The sequence below is a fragment of the Chlorocebus sabaeus genome, chromosome 12 (assembly GCF_047675955.1).
Source record: "Chlorocebus sabaeus isolate Y175 chromosome 12, mChlSab1.0.hap1, whole genome shotgun sequence".
Lineage (NCBI taxonomy): Eukaryota > Metazoa > Chordata > Mammalia > Primates > Cercopithecidae > Chlorocebus > Chlorocebus sabaeus.
In genome coordinates, this window is record NC_132915.1 from 88,845,193 (window position 1) to 88,864,156 (window position 18,964).

The 18,964-nt window shown below is 38.2% G+C and overlaps 1 protein-coding gene across 1 annotated transcript; it reads left to right on the forward strand.

Annotated features, from left to right (window-relative positions):
* Positions 1-1,578: 1,578 nt before the first annotated feature.
* Positions 1,579-2,114, forward strand: LOC119618546 (tubulin beta chain; the record flags this gene model as incomplete). Its single annotated transcript, XM_037982622.2, is given in 2 exon segments — positions 1,579-2,062; positions 2,065-2,114. Coding segments are annotated over 2 exon segments (534 nt in total), but the record flags the coding sequence as incomplete, so codon positions are not given.
* Positions 2,115-18,964: the final 16,850 nt, after the last annotated feature.

The following is an 18,964-nucleotide window of genomic DNA, read 5'->3' on the forward strand; positions in this document are numbered from 1 at the left end:
GAATTGGTGAAATGTTGTTGGCAGTGAAAGTTAAAGAAAAAGAGAGAAACCCCGGGTAATTAGTTGACTGTAAACTCAGTATCGATCTGTGACATGATGTAACTCTGATGAAGTTAAGGTGACATTAGGCTACTTAAGGAGGGAGATGTCTGTTCTGTTTTGTTCTGCACTGATCAGATTGTCTGAAATACAAAGACTAATTCTTAATTATACTTTTAGAGGATATATTCAGGGGAGAGAAACTGAGGCAGTAAATGAGAAAACTCAAAATCAGGGAAATATATTATTAGGAGCAAAAAAGACCAGAGGAAAAAAATTTGCTTCATTTTATTACAATAGCTAAGATATGGTTACAACGAGTGAATGCTTGTTTTGTGTTAAGTAGTGTTTTAGCAACTTTGAGTGTACCGTGTCATTTAATTCTCACACTGTATCTGAGGGAATCAATGTGTGTGCCTCTGTGGGTATGTATGTGTGTGTGCATATGTGTGTTACCCTGTAGTAAAACTGATGAAACTGAGGTTTAATGAATGACATTAATATTTCTGACATCACACAGGGAGTGAGGATACCTGGATTCAAGTCTATGTGATTCTGGCAAAAGACCAGCCCCTAACTCATAACAGCCACAAAAGACGGCAAGAGTTTTTAAGTCTTTAAAGAATGTCACAGGTGCTCTGTCGGTCTCTAGTAGCAGAACCAGGACTTACATCTGGAAGTAAGTCCTGTATGACTTATGTGTGAAGTCATACAAGACATTTTGAAGATGAAATTCACCTCAATTATGTACTTCTTAACAAATAAAGCTGTAAGACAACTGGATGAGTATCTCACTAGAGTGAGTGACTGGAGGCACTGAAACAGAGGCGAGGCAAATATTCATCTGGGATATCTTTATGGCCATCCGTGCATGACAGAAGGTGGACTAGATGAACTCCAAGGTCATTTCCAACCCTAAGGGTTTATGGCTCTTTGATAACCAAGTTCTAGCATGTTGTAACCGCCTGTGCTCCTAAGAGTTCACTACACATGCAGTATTTATGTGAATGATTAAGACGGGCTGCTATCAACATTCCTCAGAGAAACATAATAAACAAAACAAACCTTAGAATTTATTTATTCCTTACACAGTTTTAGTCACTAAGTGCTTTACACACTTTAAACCTCATAACAACATCTCATAAAGTCTATTTTTTAATCATTTTACAAAGGGGGCATCTGAGATGCATAGTAGTTATCTTGTTTTCTCAAGTTCACAAGGCTAATAGGTTGCAGAAGAGGAACTGGAACTCAGACCCGTCTATCTCCCAACGCTTCTTCCTCACCATTCTGTTATACCACTTCCCTCTACATGGTAAAATTTCTCTTATTAATAAGAAATCTGAGGCTTAGATTAAAAAAAAAATTTTCTATAGACTCAGTAATTTCCTAGTTGCCCTATGCTCTCGCTATACCTGAACAGCATCATTTAATACTCTCAACAGTTCTCTTAAGTGGGTATTATTACTCTTGTTTTACAAATACAAAAATGAGAAGCAAAGAAACTGAGTACGTCATTTATCTTGGTGACACGCAATAATTGGCAGGACCAAAATACCTTTGCAAACCTGGATATCTTCACAACGAACTCACTTGACTCAGCTCAACAAGCAGATGTTTAATGCCAAGAACATGTTGGCTGTCTGCGATCCCTGCCATGGCTGCTACCTAATGGCAGCTGCCATTGTTAGTGACCGCATGTCCATGAGGGAGGTGGATGAGCAAATGTGTCACATCCAAAACAAGTACAGCAGCTACTTTGCTCATTGGATCCCCCACAATATGAAAAGAGCTGCCTGTGACATCCCACCCCTTGAGCTAAAAATGTCTGTTACTTTCACCAGTAACAACACAGCCATCCAGGAGCTGTTCAGGTGTATCTTGGAGCCGTTCACGGCCAAGTTCAGGTGCAAGGCCTTCCTGCACTGGTACTCAGGCAAGGGCATGCATAACATGGAGTTCACTGAGGCCGAGAGCAACATGAAGGACCTGGTGTCTGAGTATTAACAGTACCAAGACACCACACAGAGGAGGAGAGAGAGTTTGAGGAGTGGGCCGAGGAGAAGGTGGCTTAGACCCTTCTGTTACTGGGTGAAGGGTGAAAGTAGCATGTATTTTTTAATCACTCACAGTGTTTTCTATGATAGCCACACCTCACTGTGTGTGCACTTGCTGTGTGTTCACCTCTATTAAAACCTTTTCATAAAATAAAAAAACTCTCAGAGAAACATAATAAAATCTCATAAATTAAACAATAAAAATACATAAAATAAATAAATGTGGACTGGCCAAGTTCACAGTTAAAAAGCTAAATGATTTGCTTAGAGCCTTGGGAAATCACAACCAAGAATCTATTTTTTTAAAAACCTTAGTTAATTCTGTTTTTCACACACCAGCAATGCTCATCATAGAAAGTCAATAAGTGTGCTTGACTCTGTTTATGATGACTAGAACTTCGAATCTCATTTTCGGATTCATTCATACTCCACAAACAAATGGAATGAGTGTTTTCTATGTGTGTTTCACGAGGTGCTAATACAAAGCAGTTTTGGACAAATCTGTCTCAAAGAAAGGAGAACCTGTGTCTGGACTCTGACATAAAAACAAAACAAAAAACGAGACTCAGGCCCAGAGGAGATCCCTTCCCAACAACAAGGAAATAAATTGATAGCAAAAGATGACTTTCTTCTGCTGAGTTCAGATTTGGCTCCTGAACTCTGCAAAAGGAAATGAGGGACTGAATTTATTTCTGAAGCGCATTTGAAAAGGGAGCCATCTTTCCTCTCTGGCTGTTTTTCTTTTTTTCTTTTTTTTCTTTTTCTTTTTTTTTTTTTTTTAAGTATCAAAAGAATCCTTAGACACGTAGGGAAGATGGGTCAACCAGTCAAACCCCCATGATTTCCTTCAGTCTTCTGCACATCTCATAAGTGAGGATTTTCTCTCAGAAACCACAACAGCATGCAAGGCAAGCTCAATAGTGCAATGAGTTTTCACTGCCAAAGAGTTAGCCTCATCCTCACAGACAAGACACCAGGACAATGTTTTCCTACCATAATGTTGTGAGGAAACCTGAGCACCCAGAAATCTAGGTGACTTTCATATTTCTAGCACATTGCTCCACAAAATGTGGATTTGTAACCTTGGTAGTTCCCAAATGTTTGTATGTAATACTTGTGATGATTGAAGGCATTCTTGAAATTGAAAAGGGCACTCAAAAATTATAGATGGTACACAATTCCAGTGCTAAGGAAAAGTGAATCACATGATGGCAGAATTATTTTTATTTCAATTTTCTTCCAACTGCTTTAATTAAGTCAAGGAAAAAATCCTTCCAATTTTGGGATAAAATAGGTCTTCAACACCTAATTTAACACCCCTTTAAAAGAAAAAAATTGAGACAGATTCTCACTTCATCACTCATGCTGGAGTGCAGTGGCACAGTCTTGGCTCATTACAGCTCAACTTCCCAGGCTCAAGCGATCCTCCATCTTCAAACTGCTGAGTAGTTGGGACTACTCAGGGGGTGCACACCACCACACCTGGCTGATTTTTATTTTTATTTTGTATATATTGCTCTGTTGCCCAGGCTGGTCGCCAACTCCTGAACTCAAGCAATCCTGTCTGAGCCTCTTAAAGGGCTGGGATATTTTTGTTTGTTTGTTTTTTTAACAAAGAAGAAACAGACCTCATCTCAAGATCCTTGGGCCACTAAAATATCTAACTAGGATTCAATCAAATTTAAAGCTACAGTTGATCCTCATTATCTGTGGATTCCGTATTTGTGAATTCATCTACTTGCTAAAATCTACTTGCAATTCCGAAATACTCACAAAGTTTCTGCAGTCATTCAAACATGTTCAAAGTAGTGAGAAAGTTTGAGTTATTCTACATGCTTGTTTTCAGCTTATGTTGAGTAACGTAACATTCTGTCTTCTTGTTTCAGATCCCACGCAAGTGTCCTTTACATGGTCTATTTAGTGTTACGTTTTTGGATTTTGGTGGGTTTTATTGCTAGTGATTTTGTTGTTGAAAATGGCTTCTAAACACAGTACTGAAGGGCTGTCTAGTGTTCCTAAGCACTGTAATGCTGCAATGTGCCTTACAGAGAAAAAACATATGTTAGATAAGCTTTGTTCAGGCATGAGTTATAATGCTGTTGACTGTGAGTTGAATGTTAAAGAATTGACAATATATATTAAATAACGCATCTTTAAACAGAAACGTACATGAAACACATGTATGTATTGATTGATTGATAACAACACGTGACTACAGGCTGGAAGGAACTTAATTTAACCCTGTGCTTTTCAGTTTATTTCCTCAAATGCGCCTCACTATGTGAGAAGTAATTGGGTGAAATAATTCATTATTCACTGATTCTATGTTTGCAGACACTTTATAAAACATAACTACTATGAATAATGACAGTCTAATTCTCTTTTAGGCAAGTGACTTAAAATTTTCTTTTTATGATGGTATTATTTAAATGAATTTATTTAAATTAAAAGCAAGTCAATTTAAATAAAAACACTTAAGTTAAAAAGAATGGTACAGGGTACAGGTTGTTTACTGTCATAGCAAAACTTGAAAGCAGTAAGGGAAAACCTGAAGTCTGTGGGTCACTAGTTTAGCCAAAGCTTTCTGAGTCATCTTGCCAGAAGATTTTACCAGTTATTGAGCCTTGGTGTCCTTATCTCTGAAATGATTATTATACCATCTCACATAGTGAGCTGCATTTGAGGAAATAAACTGAAAAGCACTTTTAAACCTACCTAAGAGCAGGCCATGGTGGCTCATGTCTGTAATCCCAGCACTTTGGGAGGCTGAGACGGGTGGATCACCTGAGGTCAGAAGTTCAAGACCAGCCTGGCCAACATGTTGAAACCCAGTCTATACTAAAAATACAACAATTAGCTGGGCATGGTGGTGCATGCCTGTAGTCCCAGCTACTCAGGTGGTTGAGGCACGAGAATCGCTTGAACCCAGGAGGCTGAGGTTACACTGAGCCGAGATCATGCCGCTGCACTCCAGCCTGGGTGACAGAGCAAGACTCATCTTAAAATAAAACAAAACACCTACCTAAGAACCTTATCAATAGGAATGAGGCATCGCCACAATGACTGTTGTTTCCTCTTGTTGACAGATTGTGAGGATTACCAGCTAATCTGAGCTCCTATGCTACTGCAGTTCCATCTGTCAGAAGAAAAGAAAAGAAGAAGAAAAAAAGCACAGCTGACATGCCCCCCCCCACCTCCATTACCCACTAATAATGAAAAAGTAATGATCTTTTTTCCCATGTTGGTGAATATTTTCCCTGTCAACTCTGATATGCTCATAATGCTGGCAGACAGATTATTTATGACCAGGGAAATTAAATATTATTTCATTTCTCCTAATACAATCTGTGGCGTCTCCCAGCTCCCAATTCCTTCCCATTAAGGTTATTGTCTTTTCTGCTCCAATTGGCTGCATGCTGTTGGGTTGTAACAGCACTGGCAGAATGCTTGGAGCATAATGGAGGTGGGAGAAATGGTGTAATTTGCAAGACTGCCTTCCCCGTCTCATCTAAATGAAGACATTTGGTCCCTGCGAGTCAAAACCCATTTTGATGAGTCTAGATGCATTTGGACTAATGGAAAAGGACAGCCATAGTTGTAACGGACTTCCTGAACTGGGTTTTCTTACTTAGAATCACAGAATTTCGGAACTTGGCAGGTGATTCAAGTTCATCTGTTTTAAGTCTCTCATTTGGTTGGGGGAAACTGAGGAGCAGAGAAGCGCATTCATACAATGACACCTCTGGTGAAAGAGCACTTTTTTCCTTTCCAACCTCTGTTCAATATTTTCATACTTTCAGTATGATTTAGATCCCCATCAGGAGCCCACGCCCTTCTCTAAGCACTGAATGATACGAGTACCTTTTATAAGGGCCGGAGGCAGGAATCTTTCCCAAACAGGGGTTTGTGCCTTCCAGCCTCTGTGCCTTTGTGATTTCTATTCTTTCAGGTAATATCAGCTAGAGTGTTCCTCAAGAGGTGAACTGGGGTATTTTGGGGACCTGCATGGTGGCTCAACTTCTTCCTCTACCCAAGCCTGTTTTCCTTCCTTCTTTTCATAGGTGTTATTTCTTTCTTTCTTTTTTTTTTTTAAATTTATTTATTATTATTATACTTTAAGTTGTAGGACTGGGATTGGATTTGATATTAGAAATAACACCAACATAGGTGTTATTTCTAATATCAAATCCAATCCCAGTCCCTGCTTCAGGAAAACTCAACCCGTGACATTGAGGAGGCGAAATGTAAGATAAGTTTCTTCCTCCCTTATTCTTAGATTTATTTCACACCTGCTTTGTGCCAAAACTGATACAGATCTGGTGTGTAAAAATATAGTTCCTCCTAACTGAAAGCAACCAGCTGGATAGCAGAGAGACAATAAGAAGCAATCATGTTAAGCCACTGTTTAATGCAGACCATTGTTAAACCTCCTGACTAAACTACTGCAATATAGCCCTTGCTTGTATTTCACTTTCCGTGTTGTTCCCATTTATTCATCAGCTGAAAACCCAAGTCTGATCATGTTACTTCTTGGCTTAAAGTCTTTTAGTGGGCCAAGCGCTGCGGCTCACGCCTGCAATCCCAGCACTTTAGGAGGCTGAGGCGGGTGGATCACCTGAGGTCAGGAGTTCGTGACCAGCCTGGCCAACACAGTGAAACCCTGTCTCTACTAAAAAAATACAAAAAAATTAGCCAGGCATGGTGGCATGCACCTGTAATCCCAGCTACTCAGGAGGCTGAGGCAGGAGAATCACTTGAACCCAGGAGGCAGAGGTTGCAGTGAGCTGAGATCACACCACTGCACTCCAGCCTGGGCAACAGAGCAAGACTCCATTTCAAAAAGAAAAAAAAAAACTCTCTTAGTGAAGGGTGATAACAGTTGAAATGAAGCCCCAGTTCCTTATTTAGCTCTTGCCTATTTCCTCAGTATCATTTCTTTCAATGTATAATGCCTTTGTAACACTGACCTGTTTTTAGTCTCTCAAGCCCGCCCATGGGCTCTTCCCTATCTCAAAGTCTTAAAACTGTGAACTCCAAAAATCTGAGAAAGGCTTCAGTTAATTTAGAAGGTTTATTTTGCCAAGGTTGAGGATGTGCACCCCTGACACGGCTTCAGGAGGTCCTGATGACATGTGTCCAAGGTGGTCAAAGCACAGTTTGGTTTTATACATTTTAGGGAGACATGAGACATCAATCAGCATATGTAAGATGAACGTTGGATTGATTTGGAAAGGCGGGACAACTTGAAGCAAAGACGGGATGACTCCAAGCGGGGAGGGGACTTTCAGGTCATAGGTAGATAAGAGACAAATGATTGTCTTCCTTTGAGTTTCTGATTAGCCTCTTCAAAGGAGGCAATCAGATATGCATTTATCTCAGTGAGCAGAGGGGAAACTGAATAGAATGGAAGACAGGTTTGCTGCAGTTCCCAGATTGACTTTTCCCTTTAGCTTAGTAGTTTGGGGGCCCCAAGACTTTTTTTTTTTTCCACAATACCAACTAATTCCTCCATCTAGAGGATTCTCCTTCTGCTGTCTTTGAGTATCTGACACATTCTTATCCTTGACAACTTGTTTTATTTGTTGTCTTCTCAAGGCTGCTGCATAGTTTTGTAGGTTATATACTGAAAATCCAAGGGGGTGCTGTTCACATTGCTAGTCATCTGTGATTGGTGTATTTATTATGATTTAATAGCAGTTATAAATAAGACAGCTTAAGCAAGAGATGGCTTTTTCTAATTTGCACGAAGGTCCTCAGCAGATATAATGAAAGACTAAAAGCTCATTCCTCAGTCACCTACTTTGACCACTGGATCCAGTTTATTCTCTTCATATTACATATTGTCATTTTAATCATATGTGTATTTTCTTGTTTACCTTATTGCTTGTTTTTTTTATTAGATTATAGTTTTTAGATGGTTAGAAATAAATAACTTTTTCTTCTCCCACAAGTATACTGTGTGTCTTGCACAGTGCCTGATATATAAAAAGTGCTCAACAAATGTTGCTCAGTTAAATCAGTGAAGGTGAGTGGGTGACATTTGGGCTGTTATGTAAAATAAGCGTAGGATTTAAACACTGCTCCAAGAAAGAGAGGCATTTTTGTGAGGGAGGGGAGAATTCCTTATGTAAGAAATGGGACAAAAAGCACTATCTTAGTGGTATGCTCAAAGATGTAAAATGCTGGCACGATGCTTGACACAGCAACACTCAAAAACATTTCTACTATCATTATCATCATTCTTTCACTATGGTTAATGAACAATAGAAACATTACTCTTCTTCATTGACTAGAACATATAGTACTATAAAAAATATAAAATCAAAGTTTATAATTAGCTTTTATGGTTTGCAAAATTTTCTGGAGGAATTTGAATTTCATATATTTGAAGTTTCTTCCAGCCTTGCAATTTACCTTAAGAGAGTGAAAAAAATAGATTTCACAAAAAATCAAGTATATTATACAGTCTAAGTTCTGGACCAGTAATTGAAAATAGGCCCCATGTTTCTCTTTCTTATGAAATTTCATTCTCTTCATTATTGCCATGATCCACTGAACAAATGCCCCTGGGAGGCCAAGGAAGTCAGACAGTGGCACCATTTCCCACTTTAGCAATTCCCTGAAACTGTACATACTAAAGGAAGAACAATTGATATCAAGTTGTCAGCAATTCTCATTGTATCTCCAGAGCTATAAAACCATTGGTACCTCTTTCCAAAAGGCCTTTTGGAACATCTTCTACTTTAAGAAGAAAAACATAACTGACGTAAAAAAAAAAATCATTTTCATGATAAGAACTAAAAAGTGAGATCACATGTTATTTTCTTGTTAGTAGCTATCATCCTTCTATTTCTCACCTTTTTTCTTCTTGGGAACCATTGACTTTATCCCATTTCCTGGGACCACTCTGGGTATCAGTCATGGTTTTGGTTGCAAGCAACAGAAAGAGAACAGATACTTTGGTGAGAAACACAATTTATTGAAAAAATATTGGGTAACTTACAAAGTCAACAGTAGACTAATCAATCAGGCTCTGAAAATAAGCGGCAACAAAGAGAGGCTAGGAAGCAAGAAATTCACTGCTTGTCTGTAAACGCTGACAACTCATCGTGCAGCCAGTGGCAGGACTCTGGATATCACCATTTGCCACTGGATCCTCACCACCACAGGATTCTTGATGCTGCCACCAATATGAATAATCTTTTGACCATCTCTGCATCTTTCCATCGATCCTTTAAGAGTCACTCATGAATAGGACCATCTAATTTTTTTTTTTTTTTTAAGGCCCAGTACCTGTACCCATGCACTAACTCACAGTAAAACTTACCTAGCAGATGTTTTCTTCCCCTATTCATTCCAAAATGAGAACAACATTTGAATAGGAGACAATAAAGAAATGGTGGATTTCAGTGGCAGAAAAAGTAAGTGATAAAACTAGGTTTTCAAACTTGTCCACATGTTTTAATCAAGCCCTCCATCATAGGGGAAAATTACAGTTGAATAAAGAGAGAGATTCTTCCAAGAGGTAAAATAGATGAAGATATTAAAGCAACCATCTTACAAAACTTCACACATCTCACACCATCACAAACCAAAACTGCATCCAAAGCAGAATTATCAGTCATTCCCTTAAAAAGTACCTATTAGAGACCTACTATCCAAATAGTGCTGTGTTAGGCAGTGTGAATTCAGTTCCCATGCTCAAGGAATTTATTGTATACAGTCTACCCTCCATATTCACACACATCTATAGATTCAATCAACCACAAACTGAAAATATTCAGAAAAAAGTAACAATGCAACCACAAAAAGTAATTTAAATAAAAAGCAGCATAACAACTATTTACATAGCATGTACATTATTTTATGCATTGTAAGTAATCTTGAGATGATTCAAAGTATACTGAAGGATGTGTGTATGTTATATGCAAACTACTCCATTTTATGTAAGGGATTTGAACCTCCAGTAAATTCTGGCATCCTTAGGGGTGGGAGGTGGTGTAGAGGGAGTGGATACTAAAACCAGCCTTTCTTGGATACTGAGGGGCAACTGTACTTACTGCCTTAATGACTCAACAGAATGGTATCATTGACTGCTTTTAGCTCTGTATGTATGAAATTAAAACATACTGTGTCTTTTTCCACTATTGTGCTTGCAAAGGACATTTGTACATTTGCCACACATATCCTATATATTTAAATATTAATAGGAAAGTTTTGAGTAATAAAGACAGGTGGAAGAAAAAGTGGTTAGAAGATTGGAGTCAAGTGTGGAGATTTGGGTCTTAGATCTGCTGTTAGACAACTTGGAGTTCTTCAGTAGATTGGTGAATCTCAGCTTCAATCCCCTGGCATGTTAAATGGGATAATACCTAAATCCACCTCTTGTGTGTATTTGCAAAATTAAGATGGGAGTGTCTACTTAGACTGGGTTTAATTTTTATTCTTTATAATCAACAAGGAAACATACTTTTTGGGGCACCAAATGATAGATACTGACTGACAAAGTATTTTGTAATTACACTTAATTCTCCACTACAAGCTATCTGAAAACCTCTAGATATCATACAAGCTTTAGCTCCTCTGCTCATGTGGTTTCATCTCTTTGCTAACGTTTCTTTTTTATTAAAAACCCAAGTGTTACAGTTATCCCCACCATTTAGAGACACTTTTCTTTAAGTGTTAAGTGGTCAGGCACAAAGTGTTCTGTTGCACTTGAACAACTACTTGTTAGTTGAGAATTTTTCTCTCCTGTCTTATTATCTCTCCTGTAGGTAACAAATAATGAGCTTTGATAAGAGCTAAGTTTAATTCTCTTTGCTAGAAAAGAAAAAAATATCACCTATTTTTACATTCCCATAGATGAGACAAAATTTTCTTGTTTAGGGAACAAAAGCTGGAAATGTTTCTGATTTCTCTTGATGCCATTTCTCATTATCAAGAAAGAAGTAAATTCTCCAATTGATAGGATTAAGGGAAGGAATTCACCATGATCATCCCAGGACCTTCTTGTAGCTATTTCAGAGTGTTAATGCATAGACTCTTTGTTCATTTGTGTCCTAAGCTATAGGAGATTGAGTGATAGATAAGACCTTGAATCTCTCAAGGGATGGTAAACATTTTAAAGGATAAGCTCTCAAAAAACCCAGCTGTGATTGCCGATGAGGTTATCTATTTTAATACAACCTTATTGCTAATAGCACTGATATTTTATTGTCTGTCTGATGATAACCATACTCAGGAAAATAAGAGCTGAGTGTTAATTGCGGGATTCCTAAAAACTCCAACTTATTCCATCAGTGGCATCAGTTTTATAATGCAAATCTCTCTGTTCTCTAATAGCCACATTATCAGCAAGTAAGCCGGTATTTTCTAGAAACAGTGTTCTCACAGGAACATGGTAAGCATTACATGTTTTTTCTTTTCTTTTCTTTTTTTAATATACGTGGTTTTTATTTTTAGGACCAAATATGCAGATCTTTCTGCCTTCCTTTTAATTGGTAACTTTGCTCATCTCATCTCAGTGTTTACCCTCAAAGAGAGAAAATGGGTTTTAACTGGATAGCAAGTATTAGTGAGCACTTTTAGGGGAAACATAAGAAGAGATTTAACAAAAAGCTTTCTAGAACTCTACATTTGGGGTTATTTGAGGAAAAATTAGGCATGGCAAAAACCTAGATTGTGTTGATAGTGGTCATTAAAAGATTCTCTTTTCTGTGATCTGAATCCTCAAATAAAATAGTACCTTGAGAGGAGGCATCTTCCTTTGGTCACTAAACAGTTTCCCAGATATATTTAACCTGTAAACATTAGATACACTATGATAGGATTTTACTAACGCATAGTAGTTTGAATTTCACTGCATATGCTAAGCTTGAATAATGACGGGGAAATTGGGTTTTAGTAAAGATATTTAAGAATATTGATGAATTTGTTGTGCATGAGCGAACTAGCCCTTTAATTCAAGTTGTTCTTGCTAGGAGCCCAAACCACATCAAATTAACCTTATTTATTTATTTATTCATTCATTTATCGTTCATTCAATTCCCAAAAGTTTGTTGACAGTCAACTTGGTTTTAAGCATTTATCTAAGTATTGGAGACCCACAAGTCGACAAAACAGCGTTCTTAAATTCTAGTAGGAGAGACTAGCAATAATACATTAATAATTAAATTATATATTACTGCAAGGGTAATAAATTACAGAGAAAAAAGTTGAAAAACAGAAAGAAGCATGTAGATTATTGGGAAAGAAAGAAGGGTTTAAACTTTTCAATAGATTGCTCAGCCAAGGCCACATTAAGAAGAAAACATCTGAACAAAAATTTGCGAAGAGAACTGTGCATATATGCAGAAACGGGAATTCCAAGAAGAGGAAAAAAATATTTAAAGGCCCTGAGCCAGGAGCATGTCTTCAGTCTGAACACTCAGAAACTGGTGTGATTGGAATTGAGTGAATAGAGAGAAGATTAAGAAATTAAGTCAGATAAATAATTGAAGGCCAGACTGTGTAGGACTTTAGGACCATTGTCTTCAGAATTACAGAGACTGAGATGGCAAACCACTATAAAATTCTGCACATTAATTCTGGTTAATGTGATAGGAGAGACTGAAGGGAACGCGTTAATCAAGGATAGGAAAAGGGAGACCAATTAGGATACTAATGCAACAGTGCAAATGTCATGGCCTGGACTAGGTTGCTACGAGTGTATGTGACAAAAATGCAGTCTGGGTATATTTTGAAGATAAAGACAACAAAGTTTGTTGAAAGACTGAAATAAGAACATGTTGGCAATGGAAAATCAAGAATTTTGTTTTAGACCCCATATATATTAGAGATATCAAATATACAGGTAACTATAGGAAGCTTAATTTAAGGAAGAAGGCCAGGGCTGTTGAATGGTCAGCATGTAGATGGGATCTAAAACCTGAACACTAGATGTGATCAACAAGTGCCTGAGTTTAGACAGAGAAAAGAAGAAATCTATTGATATTGTTGTAGACATTAAGAGGTCAGGAAGATAAGGAAGAACACATGAAAGAGACTAATAACAAACAGCCAGTAGTTGAAAAAAAAAAAAGAAGAAGAAGAAGAAGAAGAAGACTGTGCTCACCTTTATTAACGTACATAAAGGGGTGGGAGAAATAGACCTTTTCAAATAATGTTCATAGGTCAACTGAAATGAGTACTGGCAGTGGCTACTGCATTTAGCAATTCAGAAGTTACTGCTGACCTTGACAAGAATGGTTTTGCTGGAGCTGCGTCAGTGAAAGCCTTATTAGTGTGGGTACAACAGAATAGTGGTAAACTAACCTGAGGCCACGACTATAGAGCTCTCACTTGCCCCATTTCATGAATAGCATGATGTCTCAGTGATGGCAGACATCAATGTGAATCACCAACAATTCTGAAGAAATGCTCCTTCAAGCATACAAGAAGACCACCTCTCTTCTCTGTCTTGAAATTAGGTATAACTCTTCATCTTGCTTTCTCAAATGAAACATCAGCAGAAGTGGTATGTATCCATTCCAAGCAGAAGCATGAAAATCTGATGTGTGATTATCTCTTTCTTCTCTGTGCTGCTGTTGGCAATGTTCTATGTAGTAAGAACTTCATTAGCTGTGGTTCAATATGAAACAGAAATCCTCCACAAATGTGCAATGTTGCTGACGTGTTGGCTCACACCTGTAATCCCAGCACATTGGGAGGCCAAGGCAGGTAGATTGCTTGAGTCCAGGAGTTTGAGATCAGCCTGGGCAACATGGCAAAACCTCATCTCTACAAAAAATACAAAAATTAGTAAGGTGTGGAGGTATGTGCCATTAGTCCCAGCTACTCAGGAGGCTGAGGTGGAAGGATCACTTGAGGCTGAGAGGTTGAAACTGCAGTAAGCTATGATCATGCCATTGCACTCCAGCCTGGGTAATAGAACAAGACCCTGTCTTGAAAACAAACTGTATAATGTTTATATGCTGTGAGTGAAAAAATAAACTTGGTTGTTTCAAAACACTGAATCTTTGGGGTCACTCGTTAGTGTAGCCTGATCTAGTCTGATATGAGCACACAGGCCTGCTCTCTTTCTGTTGTACCTGCTGGAATTGCTGTAACCATACTAACCAACTGACCACAGCTTGCTCAAAATGTATTGGGAAATCACAAGCTCTCTAAAAGATGGAAAGTATTTGCTTTCTTCATCAGTAACAGCACACTCAGAATGGAATGAATTAACCATATTCTCCCCTGGACAAAGGGTCTTCCTGTTTCTCACCAATGAGGTGGTGGGAGATGACAATAAGGCATGCTTTTGTTTTATCTGGAGGAGGGAAAGGGCCTTTGAGTTCAATGTAAGAGTCCAGTAAATTAGAAATTAGAAAAAAAGAGCCTACTCTCAGCTCACATTTGGAATTACAAAATTAGTTTTGCACAAAAAAAGGACTCACAAATTTTAAGTGCTTGGCTATTATTACCTATTATTTTGTTGCAATTATTATTTTATTATTGTAATTATTATTGTTTATCATTACTATTATTGCTATTATTAGTCTGTCTTGATGGTCATAATGACCCAAAGTAAAGTTTGCTTTAGCACACCTTTCTTTATGTACCAGGGGATATGTGAAAGAAGAAAATCATAATGCATTCAACATTTCTTACATATCTACTGCATCCTGGGCTTATACTCAGAAGACTGATGTTGGACAAGCTATGTTCACTTTCATTCTTCCACTTCAGCTTCATAGACCATAAAGTCATTTAATATAAGAAAAGAAAGCATTAACTCCATCCATCTTCATGGGGCAACAGAATAGATTATCATATTTTCCCATGTCAACATACTGATGGCATATTATACATAAGTTTATAGCTCCCTGATCACCAATTTGCAAGTTGGAAAATGGTACTCAATTGGATTGAGTGATTTGTAAAGGTTGAAACATTGAGAAAAAGAGAGACAGAGAAAGAGAAAGATTGGAACCTTGTTAAGGAAAATACAAAGAAGAAAATAAATACCTATGTTTTAAAAAATGAATTTATTTCTCATTAGGTATTTCTTCAATGTCCAAGTGAATATATGGTTCTTATAATACATTGAATTTAAACAATTTCAGTAATACAAGGAAATTGCAGCTGATGGAAATCCTGAACAGCCTGCCAAATTACTTTGAGTTCATTCTTGTTCTTCCTTTTCTTCCATAAACTGCACCCAGCCAGACCATTAAATTCCACAAGCCATCAAGGACTGTGAGATATTACATCATTATAATGCTTATATATAATTCATTCACCACATCAAAGAAATGGTGATAAACGCAGGACTTATTCACAAGGATCTTTTTTTTTTTTTTTTTGAGATGGAGTCTCACTCTGTTTCCCAGGCTGGAGGGCAGTGGCACAATCTCAGCTCACTGCAACCTCTCTCCCGTGTTCCAGTGATTCTCCCACCTCAGCCTCCAGAGTAGCTAGGATTACAGGTGTTCGCCACCATGTCCGGCTAATTTTTTGTGTTTTTAGTGGAGATGGGGTTTCACCACATTTCCAGGCTGATCTCGAACTCCTGACCTGAAGTGATCCGCCCACCTCGGCCTCCCAAAGTGCTGGGATTACAGGCGTGAGCCACCGTGCCCAGCCTCACAAGGATCTTTTCACATATTTTATCTCAAGCCTTTTTAATTTTATTTTTAATTTTTTAGTCCCTTTTATGACTGCCATCAGCTGATCAGCCACACCATCATCAAAATATTACGCAGCTACCAAAAGTCATGTGGAATAATGAAATCTGGGCCAGACTTGATACCCAGTCTCTGGCTTCTAAGGCTTGTTAATCTCATGGGAGCAAAAGTAGTACATGGACCAACATTTATTGAGCCTCACCTATAAACTGAGAATAGAAATCTTACTTTATACGGTTTTTAAAGAATACGGTTTTCAAATTTAGGTCTCACCAGATACATGAGACTAGTGAAGGTTTTATTTTTATTTTTGCTTGTTTTTTTTTAATTCAACAAGTATACAATGAAGAGCTGTGTGCCATAATCCCTGCCCTTGAGAAGTTTTCCATCCAGTCGAAAACACTGTGACTGTTCAGTTCAAAATCGTAACTGAACAACTCAGTATGAGAAGTAGAACAGAGATCAGGTAATTTGTTGCAAGAGAATCAGGAGACGAGAACAAAACTTGGTCTGACGTTCTCCAAGCAGGTTTTTACTAAAAGTGTAGCTTACTTACTGGGTCCTCAAACATGTTTAGAGAAATTTCCACTGCGTGCAAAGAAAGTGGTTTGTTTAAAGTCATGAATCAGTGAAAAGGGTGGGCATATCCACTTTTTTAGTTTCATGCAGCTGCCATAACAAAGCAGCACAAACTGGTGCTTACAGCAAGTGAAATTTATTGTCACAGTTCTGGGGGCTAAAAGTCTAAAGTCCAGATGTTGACAGGGCCACACTCCCTTGTAAAACTCCTAGGAGAGGAGAGGATCTGTCCTTACCTCTTACAGCCTCTCTTCGTCCCCCTTACAGCTTCTGTTCACTGCAAGTGTTTCTCGGCTCGTGTCAGCATCACTCCAGTCTTTGCCTCCTTCTTCACTTGGTTGTCTTCTCCCTATTTGTCTCTGTCTTCACATCTCATTTTCTTCTGCAAGCAAAACTGTTATTATAACAATAATAAGGAGAATAAGGAGAAATATAGAAAGCTTAATTTCAGGAAGAAGGCCAAGGCTATTGATACACACTTGAGAATGGTCAGCATATAGATGGGGTTTAAACCTGAACGCTGGATGTGATCAGCAATATTTCTCCTCTGTATGTGTGTCCATGTCCAAATATTCCTCTTTTTATAATGACATAAATCCTATTGGATTAGGGCTCAAGCTAATACCCTCAACTTAATTACATATACGAAGACCCTATTGCCAAACAAGGGCATGATCACAGGTACCAGGGATTAGAACTAGAACATATCTTCCTTTTTTCTTTGGAGAAGGGGCACAATGCAATCCACAATGTTCATGGAAAGTTAGGTATAAAAGAAATATAGGGAACGTGTTGAAAAGGGAGAGGAGAAGGCTGGAGCCAGATTGTAAAGAACACAACATGTCATGTGGGAAGCCCTCAGGCATGCTTCAGCAGATGAGTAAATAAAGCAGCTTTCTCTTTATAAAGACCATTCTATGGAAATGAAAAAATGGATGAAATGGAAGTGACAGTTGTATGTGATGCCCATAGTAATTGTCTAGAGGAATACAAGGGAGCATATGAGAGGCCAGAGCTAAGGCAATTCTCTCAGATTAGATGACAATTGATCTTATTAGAAAATCAATCAAGAGGAAAGAATAGAGAATGGCTCTGAGGCTTCTAGTCTTGAGTACTGGGTAGCTGGTAAGACTACTAACCAAGAGATGAACCATATGCAGTAAAGTTGACTGGGAATCAGAATAAGGAGGAGGCAAGTGAAAAGCTTAACTTAGTATATATTAAGTTGATCTGGGGAAAAAAAAGGATTGAAGCAAAACCTTGAAGAATGAAAATAATGAGCATATTCTGCATTGGACTCATTCTCAGACATTTAAAAACTTTTTAAAAGGTTGCATTCTGGACTCTTTATTCTGGACTCTTTTCAATAGTGAGAAATCCAGACTAACAATTATCCAAAGTTTGGTGGTTAATATTGAGTGTCAACTTGATTGGATTGAAGGATGCAAAGTATTGTTCCTGGATGTGTCTGTGAGTGTGTTGCCAAAGGAAATTAACATTTGAGTTATTGGCTTTGGAGAGGCAGACCCACCCTTAATCTGGGTGGGAACCATCTGATCAGCTGTCAGTATGGCTAAGATAAGAGCAGGCAAAGGATCGTGGAAGGACTAGACTGGCTAAGTCTTCTGGCCTCCATTTTTCTCCCATGCTGGATGCTTCCTGTCCTCAAACATCAGACTCCAAGTTCTTCAGCTTTTGGACTCTTGGACCTACACCAGTGGTTTGCCAGGGTCTCTCAAGCCTTTGGCCACAGACTGAAGGCTGTACTGTCAGCTTCCCTACTTTTGAGGTTTTGAGATTTGGACGGACTTCCTTGTTCCTCAGCTTGCAGATGGCTTATTGTGGTACTTCACCTTGTGATTATGTGAGTCAATACTCCTTAATAAATTCCCTCTCATATATACGTCTATCCTATTAGTCCTGTCTCTCTAGAGAATCCTGAATAATACACAAAGTGTATGAGTATGAGTTTTCTATTGCTATGTAACAAATTACCACCAACTTAGTAGCTTAAAACAACACACATTTATTATCCCCAGCCAGGATTCTGGGTGTGGGTTAGCTGGTCCTCTGCTCAGGATCTACCAGGCTAAAATGCAGTCAGGGCTGTGGTCTCATCTGAAACTCTGGGTCTTCTTCAACGTTTGCTGGTTGTTGGCAGAATTCAGTTGCGTGTGGTTGTAGGACTGAGGACCTCAGTTCCTAGAGGTTGCCCATGATATCCTGTCATATGACCATCTCCACATGTGACACTTCACTACTTCAAGGCCAGAAAAAGAGCATCTATGCTACTTTGACTCTCTTATTTCTAGTCAACTTTTTTTTTTTACATTTTTTTAAAAATCGGGGGATAAATTATAGGAGTATATATTTAAGAGGGATATATTTTGATACAGACATACAATGTGTAATAATCACATCGGGGTAATGGGGAATCCATCACCTCAAGCATTTATCCTTCTTTGTGTTGCAAACAATCCAATTATACTCTTTTAGTTAGTTTAAAATGTATGATACATTAGTATTGCTGCAGTAAATTATTACTACAGTCAACAGTAACGTATTTTACCTTTTAAACTAATTAAAAGTATAGTTGGATCCTTTGTAGCACAAAGAAAT